Source organism: Anomaloglossus baeobatrachus, chromosome 1 (genome assembly GCF_048569485.1).
Source record: "Anomaloglossus baeobatrachus isolate aAnoBae1 chromosome 1, aAnoBae1.hap1, whole genome shotgun sequence".
Taxonomy (NCBI): Eukaryota; Metazoa; Chordata; class Amphibia; order Anura; family Aromobatidae; genus Anomaloglossus; species Anomaloglossus baeobatrachus.
The window spans coordinates 325426370-325442891 of record NC_134353.1 but is presented as its reverse complement, the minus strand read 5'-3'; the positions used below and the strand labels follow the sequence as shown (position 1 = coordinate 325442891).

General features: G+C 43.2%; 1 protein-coding gene across 4 annotated transcripts in view; it reads left to right on the top strand.

Moving 5' to 3' along the window:
- The window catches only part of PTPN13 (protein tyrosine phosphatase non-receptor type 13), a 427557-nt gene that overhangs the window by 287688 nt on the left and 123347 nt on the right, over positions 1-16522 (top strand). For all 4 annotated transcript variants that reach the window (XM_075351805.1, XM_075351812.1, XM_075351792.1 and 1 more), the window contains exons 18-20: positions 5007-5424; positions 7912-8009; positions 11341-11397. In XM_075351805.1, the coding sequence (XP_075207920.1) occupies positions 5007-5424; positions 7912-8009; positions 11341-11397 (573 nt within the window). The remainder of the gene's footprint in view (positions 1-5006; positions 5425-7911; positions 8010-11340; positions 11398-16522) is intronic.

Below are 16522 nucleotides of genomic sequence, written 5' to 3'. Positions count from 1 at the left end.
GGCGTGTAAAACACGCACATGTCCCTGCGTGTGCCGAAAATCACGGCACACGTGGGTTGTCTAAGTGCAATCCGGGCTCCGTTCTCCGTGGCCCGTGATTGCACTTAGAGATTCACTCACCTGCGCCCGCTCCCGCTGTCCATGGTGCTGATCGCTCCCGCGATGCAGCATCCGGCCGGCGGTGACCCCGGCAGCAGCTGCTTCCGGGTCGGCTGTGTCGCGCATCATGAATATGCGTGACAGTAATCAGCCGGCACAGAAGGAGCAGGGAGAACGGGCTGCAGAGGACATCGCTGGACGCCGGGTGAGTTAAAATGTTTATTATTTTAAAATCACGTTTTTTTCTGGCACGTGTTTCACGGACCACACCACTGCGTGGTCCGTGGAACATCAGTGATGCCAGAAAAAAATGGACATGTCTCCGTGCGGCAATCACGCACACGCGGGTACGCCGCACGGAGACACGTGCAGTGAAAAATCACTGACGTGTGAGCAGACCCATTCATTAGAATGGGTCTGCGTATGTCAGTGATTCTGGTACGTTTAAAAAAAAGCACAAACGTACCAGAATCACTGACGTGTGAAAGGGGCCTTATTCAGCGTCTCTCAATTCACTTTTATAGAGATAAGCTGAACACATCTATTTGGCACATGACCGCATGTATGCAAACCTCCTTCAGTCACTTGCATCAGTATTACCGGGAAATCGTAACAGTGTGCGCACCGCATGTTGCCAAGATTCAACACTCTACAGTTATGTAGAGTGACAACAACCTTTTGTCCCAAGGCTAGACAACCCCTTTAAAGCATCATGTTTTATTTTTTTTATTCCTTTTGTTAGGGATCATGTATGTGAGGCTCATACTCACCGGTAGCCATAGTCACCTGTTTTCAGGCCCTTTCCAGCACCATATGACTGCAGTTGTGACCTGCCTAATCACACAGTGGTTTCTGTGTAGCCTTGTTCTGAGTCCTGTAGACTTGTATTGACAAAAGTGAGTTCCCATACACATAGCGATCTGGTGGCTTACAAAAGCCATTATGTGGTGTCAGAACATTAGGAGCAGTACTGAAAACACATGAAGACTCTGACCAGTGAGTATGTAACTACATGCATTATACATACATTTTGTGATTCCTAATAAAGGGATCGAAAAAAATTAGGCTGGATTGAAGCTTTAAATAAAAAATTACTTTATTTTTTTACTGTTTGATATACAGGCAAATCCACTGTAACTTGATCCCTGCTTTGCCCCTAAAACTACAATACAGTGGAACCTTGGTTAACGAGAACAATCCGTTCTGGGACTGTGCTTGTTAACAAGTTACTCGTTCAGCAAAGCAAGATTTCCCATAGGAAATCATTGCAATGCAGACGATTCGTTCCACAACTTGTTAAATGTCCCATCCTGGTCCCCTATTGTGTCATTCCACACACGCACAAACACGCACAAACACGTACAAACACACACAAACACACACAAGCACGCACACACACGCACATACTATGCTCACCTTACCTTCTGTTCCATCGCCGGTCTCCTGGGACTTGCTGTTCTCCGGTACGGGCTGTGTATTGGGTTACCATAACGACGAGGGAGGAACTTCCGCTGCCAGAGCGCTAACGTCAAAGGCAGGAGTTGCTTGCCTCTGATTGGCCAGCGCGCTGCCTTTGCGTAGCGTCTGACAGCGGAACTTCCTGCTTCGTCGCTATGGTTGCCGATGCACAGCCTGGAGTGGAGCGGCGAACTACAGGACCCAGGAGGCCGGCGATGTAACTGAAGGTACACATATTATGCTCACCTTACCTTCCGTTCCATCGCCGGCCTCCTGGATTTTGTAGTTCGCCGCGAGGACGTCACAATGAACCGGCGAACTACAAGAACCATGAGGCTGGCGATGGAACGGAAGGTAAGGTGAGCATAATACTGTATGTGCGTGCGTGTTTGTTTGTGTGTGTTTGTGCGTGCTTGTGTGTGTTTGTGTGGACTGCAAGTGCGGCTCAGAGCGCGGTGGATGTACGGAACCGGAAGTGTGTGCGGTGAGGATTTTGCTCGTACAGCAAAGCTTTCTCGTAAACCGGGTTACAAATTTACAGAAAGCTTTGCTTGTTAAGCGAAATTCTCGTTAAGTGGGTTACTCGTTAAGCGAGGTTCCACTGTATATCCAGATATTGCCTTACCTGACCCAGTATTAGAGCCCCCTTGAGACTCCAGCCCAGCTCCACCTCCACCCCTCAAACCTTCCACAGTCTCAACGCCACTCCAAATAAATAAATAAATAAATAAATAAATAAACAAAAAAAATATATATACACACACGCACGCACGCACGCACGCGCGCGCACACACACACACACACACACACACACACAGTCTTGGCCAAAAGTGTTAGCAGCCTTTAAGTTGTTCCAGAAAATGAAGTATTTTCATCACAAAAATTAATAATACACCTCTACACCACCCTTCTCCATATATACTGCACCTCTATATAGTACACCCTCTACAACACCCCTTTCCATAAAACACCCTCTACACCACCCCTCTCCATAATATCTCTCCCACACTGCCCCTATATATAATATCCCCCCCACATACTGCTCCTCTATATATCCTCACACACACACTGCGCCTATGTATAATATTCCCCCACACACACTGCCCCTCTGTATAATATCTTTCCCACTCACACTGCCTCTCTGTATAATATCCCCCACACAAACACTGGTCCTCTTTATAAAATACCCCCCAAACACACTGCATTTCTGTAAAATATCCCACACACAAACACTGCTCCTCTGTATAATATCCCCCACCTACAATGCTTCCCTGTATACTATCACCCACACAAGCTACCCCTCTGTGTAATTTCGCCCCTACACACCACACCTTTGTGTATGCTATCCCCCACATACACACTGCTCCTCTGTATAATATCCCTCCCACATACTGCTCATTTCAACACTTTGTTAAGAAAAAAGTAGTGGGCACGACAGTGTAATAAATATAAATAAAAGTAGGGGTAGTAAGAAAGACTATACAAAAAAATAATTGTAACGTGAGAGGAAAAAAGTTGCATAGTAAAAATGTGCACACCCCATTATTTATATATAAACATGGCTTTATTTAATACAAAACATATAAGGTTAATAACATAATTGACAAGAGAAAAAGAATAGATGAAATATGGGGATGGACATAATAATTCAGTACTTATCCCCAATGAAGTATCATTGCACTGATAACAGAATGCACAATAAATATACAAATGAGGCAGTGTCCGCAGATAAATAATATAATCCCAAAACACACAATACCTGGCTGTAGAGCTTCACCATAAGGGTAATATGGCAGTAAGTGAATAGAGGGTAGGTTTTCAACCTTTGTTTTTGTCAGCCTTATATGTTTTGTATCAATAAAAGCCTAGTTTATTTATATATGTCCTCTCCTGGTACTCCTGGTATTTGTCCCTATCCTGGGCCCCTCCTAGTATATATGTCTCCTTCCTGGTAAATGTTTTCCCATTCTGGGCCCTTGTTGGTATGTATGTCCCCCTCCTGGGCCCATCCTAGCTTATATCTCCACATCCTGGTTTATTTGTTCCCTTTATAGCATATATGTCCTTCTGCTGGTATATATGTCTCCTCCCCGTGCCCTTCCTGGTATATATGTTCCTGTTGGTTTATTTGTCCCCTTCCTGGTATATATGTCCTCCTCCTGTTATATATGTCACTTCCTGGGCCCATACTGGTACATATATCCTATGCCTGGGTCCATTCTGATACATATGAATACACACTAAGACCTTAATCTATTACCCCCAATCAGCGCAGGGTGATTCAATAAACACATTTTGCCCAAAGGGCAACAGGAGGTACCCTAACTAAAGATCTTAAAAAGTAACTTATTTATAACGTTTTAAATATAATTTTCGACCAAGTTAAAACTGGCGTGCAGGTCAAAATTGCCATACATTAATACGCTATTCAGCCGTTGACTGAATGCATGAACAATTGGACCCTTGCCCTATTAATCCATATAAGTAACAGGTTTCACCTTACACTGCCTATCTAAAAGCATTCAGCTAATAGCCTCCTCAACATGTTTCACCATGAACTGGCTTCATGATCATCTTTCCCCACTGGCTGCTGTATCCTCTCCAACTTTGGCTTTGCATTGTCAGCAGCAGTGTGATGAGGTTTCAGTGATGACCTCATCACACTGCTGCATGTTGGGTCACAGGATGATGCGCCGTGCTCTGCCCCACTGACCCTGGCTCCACCACATGGGTGATTTGCATGTGATGCACCTGAAGTAATTTGCATGCAAATTAGCCATGTGTAGTGGCTGAAGCGACACAGCTGGGCCCCTCAGCTGTCACTAGGGCCCGGTGAAGAGGGGGCCCGGGGCTTAATAAAGCTAAGTAATTACCCCGGTCCAAGCCTCCCGCTTTGCCGGGCCCCATACACCAGTAATGGTTGTCATGCCCTGATGGCGGCCTTGTTCCACTCCATAACTTGGCCTGCTTTGCATTTAGGGTTCTTGGTGAGGTGTAAGAGCTGCCATATTAGCTGTCACACAGACACAGAATCAAATATATGTATAACAATGAATCAATATTATTTTTTAAAACTTGCTCCAAAGCTATAAGTTTCACAAAGTTATCTTTTTTTAAAAAAAACTTGCTTTGCGGTCAGTTGAGCACTTTAGATTTATCTTCTGTAAGCCTGAGTAATTAGATATGGCTGACTAATGCATGCATGGATGGATCAGTCTATTAGAACAGACATAATAGATCACAGTTTTGGCTTACAGTGAGTGGCCCCGGCAGCAGTCCCTCTCACTGACCTCTTTTATGTCGCAATGAAGCAAGGCATGTGGGCAAGGTCTCTTCTCATGAGACAGCTTCTTTTGAAAGGACAAGTAGAAACCTGTAATTATAGTTCTTTATTTTAGGAGAACATTATGGATTTTGATTGATTTCTTTTTTTCTTTTTTTTTTTTTAGAGAGAACTTCCCTGTGGAGCTTGAACATCCAGGCCGAGTCACTCCGTGGGCTTGGTGTAGCCAGGGCAATCAGCACAACTAGCCTGGCAAGCAGTACTTTGAATAGGATGGCCATACGACCCGTGTCTATCCAGCCCGACCTTCTGAAGAGACTGTCTTGCTCAGATTTGTCAGCTCTTCAAACACATCTTGGAACAAAGGAGAGACAGAATAAGAATCCCTGGGAAGATCGGCCTCGGGTTATCAGCAAATCTTATCATGACCTCAGTCAGGTTTCTCAGTCTCCACAAAGGCGGATGCTTAGTACGAAGATGGACAGTCCCCCTAACACACTGGAAGAACTGATGAGTCGGGCATCTTTTCACTACATGGGAAAGTCTGATACCGAGTCAGTGACTGGATACGGGAAACTTAATGAGTATGTTAGATTTGCTTTTATGGGGATAGAATCCTTAGTGACTGAAAGAAAGTTAGCTGAAGAAAAATGTGCTCAGTGTTCTCAATCTGCATGTTCCTAAACAATCCTGTACAAATCTTGTTGGAGACTTATGTTCATTACTAGGGATGATCGAATACCACAAATATTCGGCTTCACGAATATTCGCCGAATAGGTCGCCGCTATTCGACTATTCGCGAATATTCGATGCGCAATGTAAGTCTATTGGAAGCCCAAATAGTTGTTATTCGAGTTTCCCATAGTCTTACATTGCGCACGAATATTTGCGATTAGTCGAATAACGGCGACCTATTCGGTGAATATTTTCGAAGCCGAATATTTGTGGTATTCGATCATCCCTATTCATTACCTCCTTGTACCATAAATGTTCAGCTGATAAAACTGGGGGCATAAGATTTTAGAAGGGCTGGGGCTATATGTGTCATATGACACAATGTCTCATTGAGATATTACAACTAATGATTGTAAATGTCACATTGCAAAGTACCACGATGCCACCATCTAACAAAATTTCAACCCTGATTTTTTTATTGCAACTCGTATACAAACTGTCTGCTAATTTTACTGAGGATTTTTTTGGGCAGCTGTGAAATAGTAACATTACACCAGTGCGACTTGCTAACATGTGACCGAATTCACCTACTAGACCTTGCCTAAGGGTATGGAGCTTAGGCCGTGTTCTCGTTGGTATGAATATCTTGCTTCTGAATTTCACAGTCCTTGGTAAAATATGGTGTGGAATTCAGTTTAAAAATACATGCAAAATACATTCCCTTCACAATTTTGTGTTGTTGCAGATCATAATTTAGCTTTTCAGTACTCTAAAGATTGTTTCTGTTTGATTCATGTAGGTAAACGAATACGCAGATTTAAGTGTTAACACTTGCATAGAATAACATGGACTTCATATTGTACGCTATAAGACCAGGGTATTATTATTTTTTATTATTATTTATTATTATAGCGCCATTTATTCCCTGGCGCTTTACAAGTGAAAGAGGGTATACGTACAACAATCATTAACAGTACAAAACAGACTGGTATAAGAGGAGAGAGGACCCTGCCCGCGAGGTCTCACAGTCTATAGGGGATGGGTGATGGTACAATAGGTGAGGACAGAGCTGGTTGCGCAGTGGTCTACTGGACTGAGGTACCTATAGTGTACAATCAGTGCGAATGATTAGTCTCTTATTGCAATAATCAGTTGCTTCACAGTTGAAGATAGGTGTGATGTAAGGTTTGTCAGAAGAGTGGAAAGTCTTTATAGACTTAGAAATATGATCTTATCACTTGAATGTAATATGATATGTTGTTCTATCATTGGAGGAAATCCAGCAGATAAGTCTACAGTATTGACTCTTAATACGAGCCTGTAAAGCTGCTTTCACACCTCCGGTTTCTGCAATGCGGCACAATCCAGCACTTTGCAGGAAAATCGCAACCGTTTTTTTTTTTGCTGCCGGTTGCGTTTTTTCGGCAATGACTTTAATTAGTGCCGCATTGTGCCGCATGGCCTTGCGTTCCATCCGTTTTTTGCCGCATGCGGCAGATTTAGCCGATGCGGCAGCCGGATGGAACGTTGCCTGGCACGTTTTTTCGTGCGGCAAAAAACCCGCATCGTGCCGCACTCGGCCGATGCGGCGCATTTTTCAATGTATGCCTATGGCGGCCGGATGCTTCGCGATGCAGCAAAAACCGCATCCGGCCGCTGCATGCGGTTTTTGCCACTGCGCATGCTCAGTAGCATGCCGCAAGCGGCAAAAAACGGACGGGCCGCATGGGAAAAACTTATGCAAAGGATGCGGTGTTTTCACCGCATCCGTTACATAGCTTGCACAGCCGGATTGAGCCGCAGAGCTCAAGCCGGATGTGTGAAAGCAGCCTAATACACAGTGCAGTCAATTCATCGAAGAATTTTTGCAAAAATTTAGCGACTTATGCATTTTCATGCCAGTTTGAATCAGCTCTGCCGAAATGGCAAGCCCTGAGGAGGAATCTTTGGCGGGATGGGATGTGGTCACACCCCCTTCCCCATCAGATTCATTAAAAGTGACTGCATTTTGTATAGTACAAATACTACTCTAGTCCTCAACTGCTGAAGTGTTTCTGGCACAGTGCACTGAGGCACACACCACGCAGAAGAGGTGCCGAATTTATTAAGTGGTGCGTCTCCAAATGATTTTGGTGCCTTCTATGAGAGTGCGCTATGCCATTCTTCATAAATCGTCCTTTTTGACTTTGGCATTCTTGGAGCTCCCTACTGTGCTAAAGTAGTATACATTTGTGCATATTCATAAACTAGTTCTGGGTTTTTTACTGCCTTTATTATAGTACATGTCATTACTTTGATGCCAAAAATATTCTAGGAGTATTACATTTATTAAAGTGCCATTTTTTTCATTTGTAGCATAGTATATAGTTATATTTTGTTCCTTGTTTTTATTTAGGTCGAAGTCATTCTCTGGATTTAATAGGAACCTCGATTTGCGGAAACCTGAATCCGACTCATCATCTGTGGATGATAGTGGTCATGCCTATGTAGTAGGTCAGTATATTTTCATATTTGAAAGAAATCAATAGGTTGTGGGTAGAGAGCATAATTTTTTTTACTTTTGACTTTTTTGGCTAAGTATTTTGTTCTGGTTGTGCTACACTTGTGGTTGTGCTTGATTTTTCCATCCCTGGAGCACTAAAAAAGTGAATGGTGGATAATTTTTTCAGTGCGTTGCAGGGTCTTCAGTTTTTCATCATCACCCGTTTTAATTTTCAAGGTGGCTATTCTGAATAACTTTTTGTGATGCATAACGCCTCATGTATTAAGATTTGGAAAATTGATGTCTGCTTTATACATTGACACATTGATAGCTAGTCAAAAAAGTATGGACTATCCAAAGTATAAGGGGTACTTTGCACACTATGACATCGCAAGCCGATAGCAGCGATGGCGAGCGCGATAGTCCCCGCCCCAATCGCAGCAGCGATATCTTGTATTAGCTGCCGTAGCAAACATTATTGCTACGGCAGCTTGACATGCACATACCTGCCCTGCAACGTCGCTCTGGCCGACGACCCGCCTCCTTCCTAAGGGGACGGGCCGTGCGGCGTCACAGCGACGTCACACGGCAGGCGGCCAATAGAAGCGGAGGGGCGGAGATGAGCGGGACGTAAACATCCCGCCCACCTCCGTCCTTCCGCATAGCCGGCGTGAACCGCGGTGACGCAGGTACACTGATGTTCCTCGCTCCTGCGGCTTCTCACACAGCGATGTGTGCTGCCGCAGGGGAATGAGGAACAACATCGTACCATCACTGCAGCGAAATTATGAAAATGTCAGACACTACAACAATGATACGATTACGACGCTTTTGCGCTCGTTAATTGTATCAAAAAGGATTCACATACTCCGATGTCGACAGCGACGCCGGATGTGCGCTACTTTCGATTTGACCCCACCCAACATCGCACCTGCGATGTCGTAGTGTGCAAAGTACCCCTAAGACATACCGTATTTTTCAGATTATAAGACGCACTTTTCCTTCTAAATCTTTGGGAGGAAAATGAGGGGTGCGTCTTAAAATCCAAATGTAGCTTACCGGAGGGTGGTGGAGAGGGGTCACAGGAGGTAGGGGCAATGCTGTGTTGCTCTGTGCCGGGGTTGCAGGGCTTTGTGCAGCAGGGATCTGTGTGGCCGGTGGCGGGGAATCTGTGTGGCCCGCGGCTGTGAGGCTCTGTGCGGTCTGCAGTGGCGAGCATCTGTGTGGCTTGCGGCGGCGGTCATCTGCGTGGCTGTCGGCAGCAGGCATCTATGCGGCTGGCGGTGGGCATCTGTATGGGAATCTGTGCAGCCATCTGTTCGGCCGGCGAGTATCTATATGGCTGGCCTGCGACAGTGAGTACTTCAAATAATGGCGCCAAGAGTCGACGCAGATGGAGATCTCAGCTCAAGCTCTCATTAGCGCGTTTCTTTGAAGCCCCAGCACAGAGCTCGGTGCCCGAGGATGGAGCAGAGCCCGGTGCCCCACCAAAGAGCAGAGCCCGCAGCTCCATGACAGAGAAGCGCCGCAGCCCGTAGTGAGTATCTGGGCCCCCCTCTGCACCACCCACTGAATCGCCTACTCTCGCACTGCTCCTGCCTCCTGTGACCAATGCTGCCGCCCCCCTCCGGTAAGACACCACCGGATTATAAAACGAACCCAATGTTTTGATTTTTTTATTCCTTTTTTTTCCTCTCTAAATTTGGGGTGCGTCTTATAATCCCATAATCCTTATAAAATGAAAACTACGGTGTGTGTGTATATATATATATATATATATATATATATATATATAAAGCTAGGCTGAAACATTCACTAGTAAATATATTTTTTTTTTCCTTTCCTGGACTTACTTTAAAAGTTCTACACAAACTTTTTCTCTGTTAGATCTGTCGATAGGCGGCCAATATTGCTTAGAATGAAGAGTGTTTTTTACATCACCAGATTTTTAGAGGTTCTACACATTCTACCTTTTATTTAAAGTGAGTGTGTTATCAGAAAACAGCCTTTGGTTTAAATCAAGTTTTTATGTTAAATGTATTATTATTTTTTTTTATATTACAATCTATATTTAAAAATTAGAAATCCTGCAATTTTCATGTCAGCCACTAGGTTTCTGTTTCTTTTTCAGGAAATTACAGGTAAATTAACAGCTATAGACTGACTCAGATTTTACCTTGAAGCTAATGAGCTTGTGCAAATGTTATTGTTAAGAGGGGTTGAAGGGAGAGAGAGCTGTGACATCATCTACTGTGATTGGTGGATTTTATGTTATCAGTTGTTAATAGAGGTGTTAACTTTTATTGTAATCCTGCACCTGTTGATAATGAGTCTCCTGAAAAGTTTTCCTGAAGCAACAGGAAGTATAAATGTAAAATAGCCTTGGTGGCCAGTGTAAAAATTGCAAAAGTTCTATTTTTTTTTAATACAGATTGTTATGTTAAAAAAAAAATATAAAAACAAAGTACTACAAAAATCTGATTTAACGGGAACCTGTCACCAGGATTTTTCCTTATAAACTGCGGCCACCACCAGTCAGTCCTTATATACAGCATTCTAGAATAGTGTATATAAATGCCCAGGCCGCTCTGTATAATGTAAAAAACACCTTTTATTATACCTGCAGGGAGGTCCGATGGACATCGCTGGTCTTCGATTTGGCGCTTCCTCCAGTGCAATCATCGTCCTCCTTCCTAGCTCCATGTGGATGACGTGTCAACCATCATCCACACAGAGGCCTCCATTGTGCTCCGTTGTGTTTTTGACCTTTTCCTGCACCTGCACATTGCAGAACTTTGCTCTACGCTCAGCAGGGTAGCATATGCAGAGTGAAATGGAGACCTCTGTATGGGTAACGTAGGACGCGTCATTCACATGGAGCTATGAAGGAGGACTGGGATTGAAGGAAGAGAGGAGGTGCCGGATCAGAGAGCAGCAACGCTCCATCGGACCCAACCGCGCCTCGGGTGAGTATAATAAAGGTCTTTTTTACATTATACAGAGTGGCCTGGGCTCTTATATACAGTATTCTGGAGTGCTGTATATAGGGGCTCAGTGGTGCTGGCCACAGGTTATAGGGTAAAATCCTGGTGACAGGTTCCCTTCTATAGGTTATTTTCTGTTGATACATCCCCTTTAAACTTTGGTAGAGATGTAGTTCATAATTAGCTTTTCATTACTCTCATTATTGTTTCTAGTTCATTCATTCATTCATTCATTCATTCAGTGGCATAACCTGACAGATGTGAAGGACACCTGCGCACTGTTGCCGCTTTACTTTTGTACATAGAACATTATAGCACTTTTTCCATATAGTGATAGGATTTCTATTCTCTGTTACAGGTGTCAGTATGCATAGTCTCGGCAATCCTTCCTCGCCAAACCTTTATGAAGGAAATGGTAAGTGATTCATGAATCTTTGTAAGTTTTCTTAGGTAGGTGAGCAGATATCACTTGAGGGGATCAGGATTGTGTCAGATTTAGGGTATGCTTTGGAGAAACGTAACACATAATACTCTTCAGTTTTGCTATAGGCTCAGACCCAATCTTACACCTGGTTCTTGGCTGCGCCCTCTAGGTGATCTAGGATGAGAAACCTATTACACAATGATCAGACTGCTGATGACTTTTGATGCAGACAAGAACAATAGGCGTAAGAACAAGCAGAAACTTGACACAGACTTAGTAACATCTCAAGAACTACTAAACATTCCTGCATGTAATATGTGTTATGGAAAACAGATTGAGAGGAAAATAAATGTGTGCCAGGTAATAGCTGGAACCAGATTATATTACAACATAATTAGCAGAGAATAAAAAAGCATTAAAAAATCTCAGTCCATTATCATATATTATGCATTACATGTTGAAGTTACTATACACAGTGAGATCCTTTTAACCTGACCCCCAATGTTCTGACTTCCATGTACCTAAATCAGAAAGATGAGTCTATTACCTGTTCAGACACTCATCACCATCACCTTTCTTCAGTTATTTAAAGCTCCACTCTAGCATTATTTTTTTGCTGGAATGGTGCTATTCATTTAAGTTCCATATCCCCACTCTTATACATAACTGCGACCGTCTTCATTTCATCTTCTATCATCGCCACTCCGGTCGGCAGTGATCCATGAAGCGCACCTCAGGTCACTCTTCAATGTACGTCTATGAGCGCCTCATTCTGGCTTTCATTGACTTGCATTGAGAGCTTGTGCCATAACTTCTGACTTCAGTCAGAAGTTGCGGTCACTAGATGGCGCAGAGGGGTCTGAGCGGCGTCGATAAAAGGGGAGTGTAAGACCAAGGAGCTTAGAATAGAAGAACCACTGCAGTGTTGAAAAAAACAGAAAACTGAGTCTTAGATTTTATACAAATTCTGTAAACTATTAAGCCACATGTATTTGTTGATTTTTTTTACCTCCGTATTTGTAGCCAAAATCAGGAGTGGAACAATCATAGGAAACTATAATAGAAACACGGGCACCACTTCTACATTTATTACTCACGCCTGTTTTTTTTTTTATTACTCACGCCAGATTACAGCTTTACAGCATCAGTGATGTTTAGAGCAGAATCCACATTATCCAGAATTCTCCCTCTTGGTCAACTTTTTCCTGGGGCTAGTTCACGAGTTCAGGACAATTTCCGGCCTCACTCAATACACTTGTATTGAGTGAGGCTGAGCCCATCTAGTCAGATTCTGGTCGGGAGTAGACATATCGCATACTTTCGACCATCTTCCTGGTGCTGACACCAAAGAATTTGCACAGCAAGCTGTGCGTGCAATGTGAGAATTTACAAATCTGCAGTCAAATAGAGTTTATATAGGAATCCAGCTCATCCACGTCTGACCTCACCGTGCCTCAGACTCGGATCCAGCCCTGTCCTGGCCGCACAGCAATGATAAATGAAGAAGGTGATCCAGCTGAGTGATCAGGTGATTTATTCAGTGCAGTTCAGACAGTGCATAGAGACGTTGTTAACGCGTTTCTGGCTTAACGCCCTTAATCATGATCATGGTCATGATTAAGGGCGTTAAGCCAGAAACGTGTTAACAACGTCTCTGTGCACTGTCTGAACTGCACTGAATAAATCACCTGATCACTCAGCTGGATCACCTTCTTCATTTATCAGTCAAATAGAGTAACTGTAGACTAGACGTTTTAGACTGGACAACCCCTTTAAAGAGTGTGCCAAGGAGGTATAGGGAATTTATAGACCATACAATGCACTCTGGAACATACATTCGCCAAATGGCCTCTTCATAATGGAACAGAGCAGAGTCTCTGGTGCCTCCTAACGTAGGTAGCAATCCTAGACATCAATGTGTAGCAATCCTAGACGTCAACATGACCCAAATCAGAATGTCCCGTTTCTGGGTTTTTGCCCCTCATCACTGTAAAGGAGACTTCTTGGCTGGGTGAGAGACCTTTTGGAAAACTGGAAAATCAAAAATGCATGGTAAAGATTTTAAGAAAAAAACATGTGCATCTAGTTTATACTACAAGGCTTGGCTTTTTGGACACTCTTTTCTTTTTTGGACAGTTGGCAACTCTCATCTGCACCTGCTTGGCTGTGAATGTACTGTACAGAAAAATTCTTATACTTTTCATTTATGTGGAGCCAATATGTTCTGCACATGTCTTGAGCTCCCCCCTAGAAGTCATTTATGCTAATGATAGGCATTTCTGACTTTTTTCTTTCTTTCTAAACAAACATCAATGCTGTGAAATTCAGGAACTGCGGAGATCAGCACTTCCTGTCAACTGTATGAATATTTATATTCCTCATATGGTGAATGTATAAGATCAAACATAAAATCTCTCATATATTTACAGTGCCTACAAGTAGTATTCAACCCCCTGCAGATTTAGCAGGTTTACACATTCGGAATTAACTTGGCATTGTGACATTTGGACTGTAGATCAGCCTGGAAGTGTGAAATGCACTGCAGCAAAAAAGAATGTTAATTCTTTTTATTTATTTTTTTTTTTTTTAAATTGTGAAAAGTTTATTCAGAGGGTCATTTATTATTCAACCCCTCAAACCACCTTCCCCTAAAGTATTAAGAAGTATTTCAGGCACAAAGAACAATGAGCTTCACATGTTTGGATTAATGATCTCTTTTTCCAGCCTTTTCTGACTAATTAAGACCCTCCCCAAACTTGTGAACAGCACTCATACTTGGTCAACATGGGAAAGACAAAGGAGCATTCCAAGGCCATCAGAGACAAGATCGTGGAGGGTCACAAGGCTGGCAAGGGGTACAAAACCCTTTCCAAGGAGTTGGGCCTACCTGTCTCCACTGTTGGGAGCATCATCCGGAAGTGGAAGGTTTATGGAACTACTGTTAGCCTTCCACGGCCTAGACCGCCTTTGACAGTTTCCACCCGTGCTGAGGCCAGGCTTGTCCGAAGAGTCAAGGCTAACCCAAGGACAACAAGGAAGGAGCTCCGGGAAGATCTCATGGCAGTGGGGACATTGGTTTCAGTCAATACCATAAGTAACGTACTCCACCGCAATGGTCTCCGGTCCAGACGAGCCCGTAAGGTACCTTTACTTTCAAAGCGTCATGTCAAGGCTCGTCTACAGTTTGCTCATGATCACTTGGAGGACTCTGAGACAGACTGGTTCAAGGTTCTCTGGTCTGATGAGACCAAGATCGAGATTTTTGGTGCCAACCACACACGTGATGTTTGGAGACTGGATGGCACTGCATACGACCCCAAGAATACCATCCCTACAGTCAAGCATGGTGGTGGCAGCATCATGCTGTGGGGCTGTTTCTCAGCCAAGGAGCCTGGCCATCTGGTCCGCATCCATGGGAAGATGGATAGCACGGCCTACCTGGAGATTTTGGCCAAGAACCTCCGCTCCTCCATCAAGGATCTTAAGATGGGTCGTCATTTCATCTTTCAACAAGACAACGACCCAAAGCACACAGCCAAGAAAACCAAAGCCTGGTTCCAGAGGGAAAAAATCAAGGTGTTGCAGTGGCCTAGTCAGTCTCCTGACCTTAACCCAATTGAAAACTTGTGGAAGGAGCTCAAGATTAAAGTCCACATGAGACACCCAAAGAACCTACATAACTTGGAGAAGATCTGCATGGAGGAGTGGGCCAAGATAACTCTAGAGACCTGTGCCGGCCTGATCAGGTCTTATAAAAGACGATTATTAGCTGTAATTGCAAACAAGGGTTAATCCACAAAATAATAAACCTAGGGGTTGAATAATAATTGACCCACACTTTTATGTTGAAAATTTATTAAAATTTAACTGAGCAACATAACTTGTTGGTTTGTAAGATTTATGCATCTGTTAATAAATCCTGCTCTTGTTTGACGTTTGCAGGCTCTAACTTATTTGCATCTTATAAAACCTGCTAAATCTGCAGGGGGTTGAATACTACTTGTAGGCACTGTATATACACACACACACACACACACACACACACCAATTATTCTCTATGCACTAGCAAAAATGTTAGTTTGCATTATATAGGCTTTTGTGTCCAGTACAGGGATGTTAGCCATTCGTCCAGTTGTGTGGGAAGCATCACCTGTCATAAAATTTCAATGTAAAGCTATATGAAGTGGAAAAAGCTCTGGAGGTCATTCTTGGATTCTCTCTGGGATAGAAAATGTTCGCTGTGTGGTTGTTAACATTCTTGTGGGTTAGTTTTGCCGACTAGTTCCTCTACAACACCTTTCTATCACTGATGTAACACAGATCTGATCCTAATGACTTCCATCTTTAGTTTAGCAATCCATGGCTCAACTGCAAAAGCAAAAATTCAGCCTATGGGATGTTATTCTTCAGTGTCCACATTCCTGCATTAATTCCAGTCATTGTTTAGCTTACCCTGCAGTGCATTAAAGGAACAGATGCTCAAATGATACATACGGTATATACACTGTGTGCACAATTATTAGGCAAGGGAATATTTTCACCATATCATCATTTTTTCAACAGATTTTCCAATTTCAAGCTGTATAAACATGACTGCTGATATGATGAAGCATATCAGGTGATGTGTATTTGTGTAATGAGGAAGGGTGTGAACTAAGGAAACTACACCCTTTACCAAGGTGTGCAGAATTTTTAGCAGCTTGTTTTCCTCAGGCAAAATGGGCAAAAAACGATAGATAAAACACTGTGAAACGTCAAGAATTGTGAAAAATCTTAGAGGGATTCAGTATTTTTGAAACACATCAAAAGTTTTGTGTAAACTTGCAACAGGATCGCTAAAACATGTTGTAAAAAAAGACGCACATTACCTGCCAAAGATTTGAGACGAATCAAGCTTGAAGCAACCAGGAACCCATTATTCTCCAGTGCTGTCATAATCCCACAACCTCCCTGGAGACCCCGGTGTTCAGTGCTTAAAGATTTGGCCAAAGTAAGGATGGGTGAAACTCTACCACTACTGAATAAGATACATAAGGGGAAATGTCAAGACCGGGCTAAGAAATATCTGAAGAAAGATTGTTCAAAGGTTTTATGGACTGATGAGATGAGAATAACT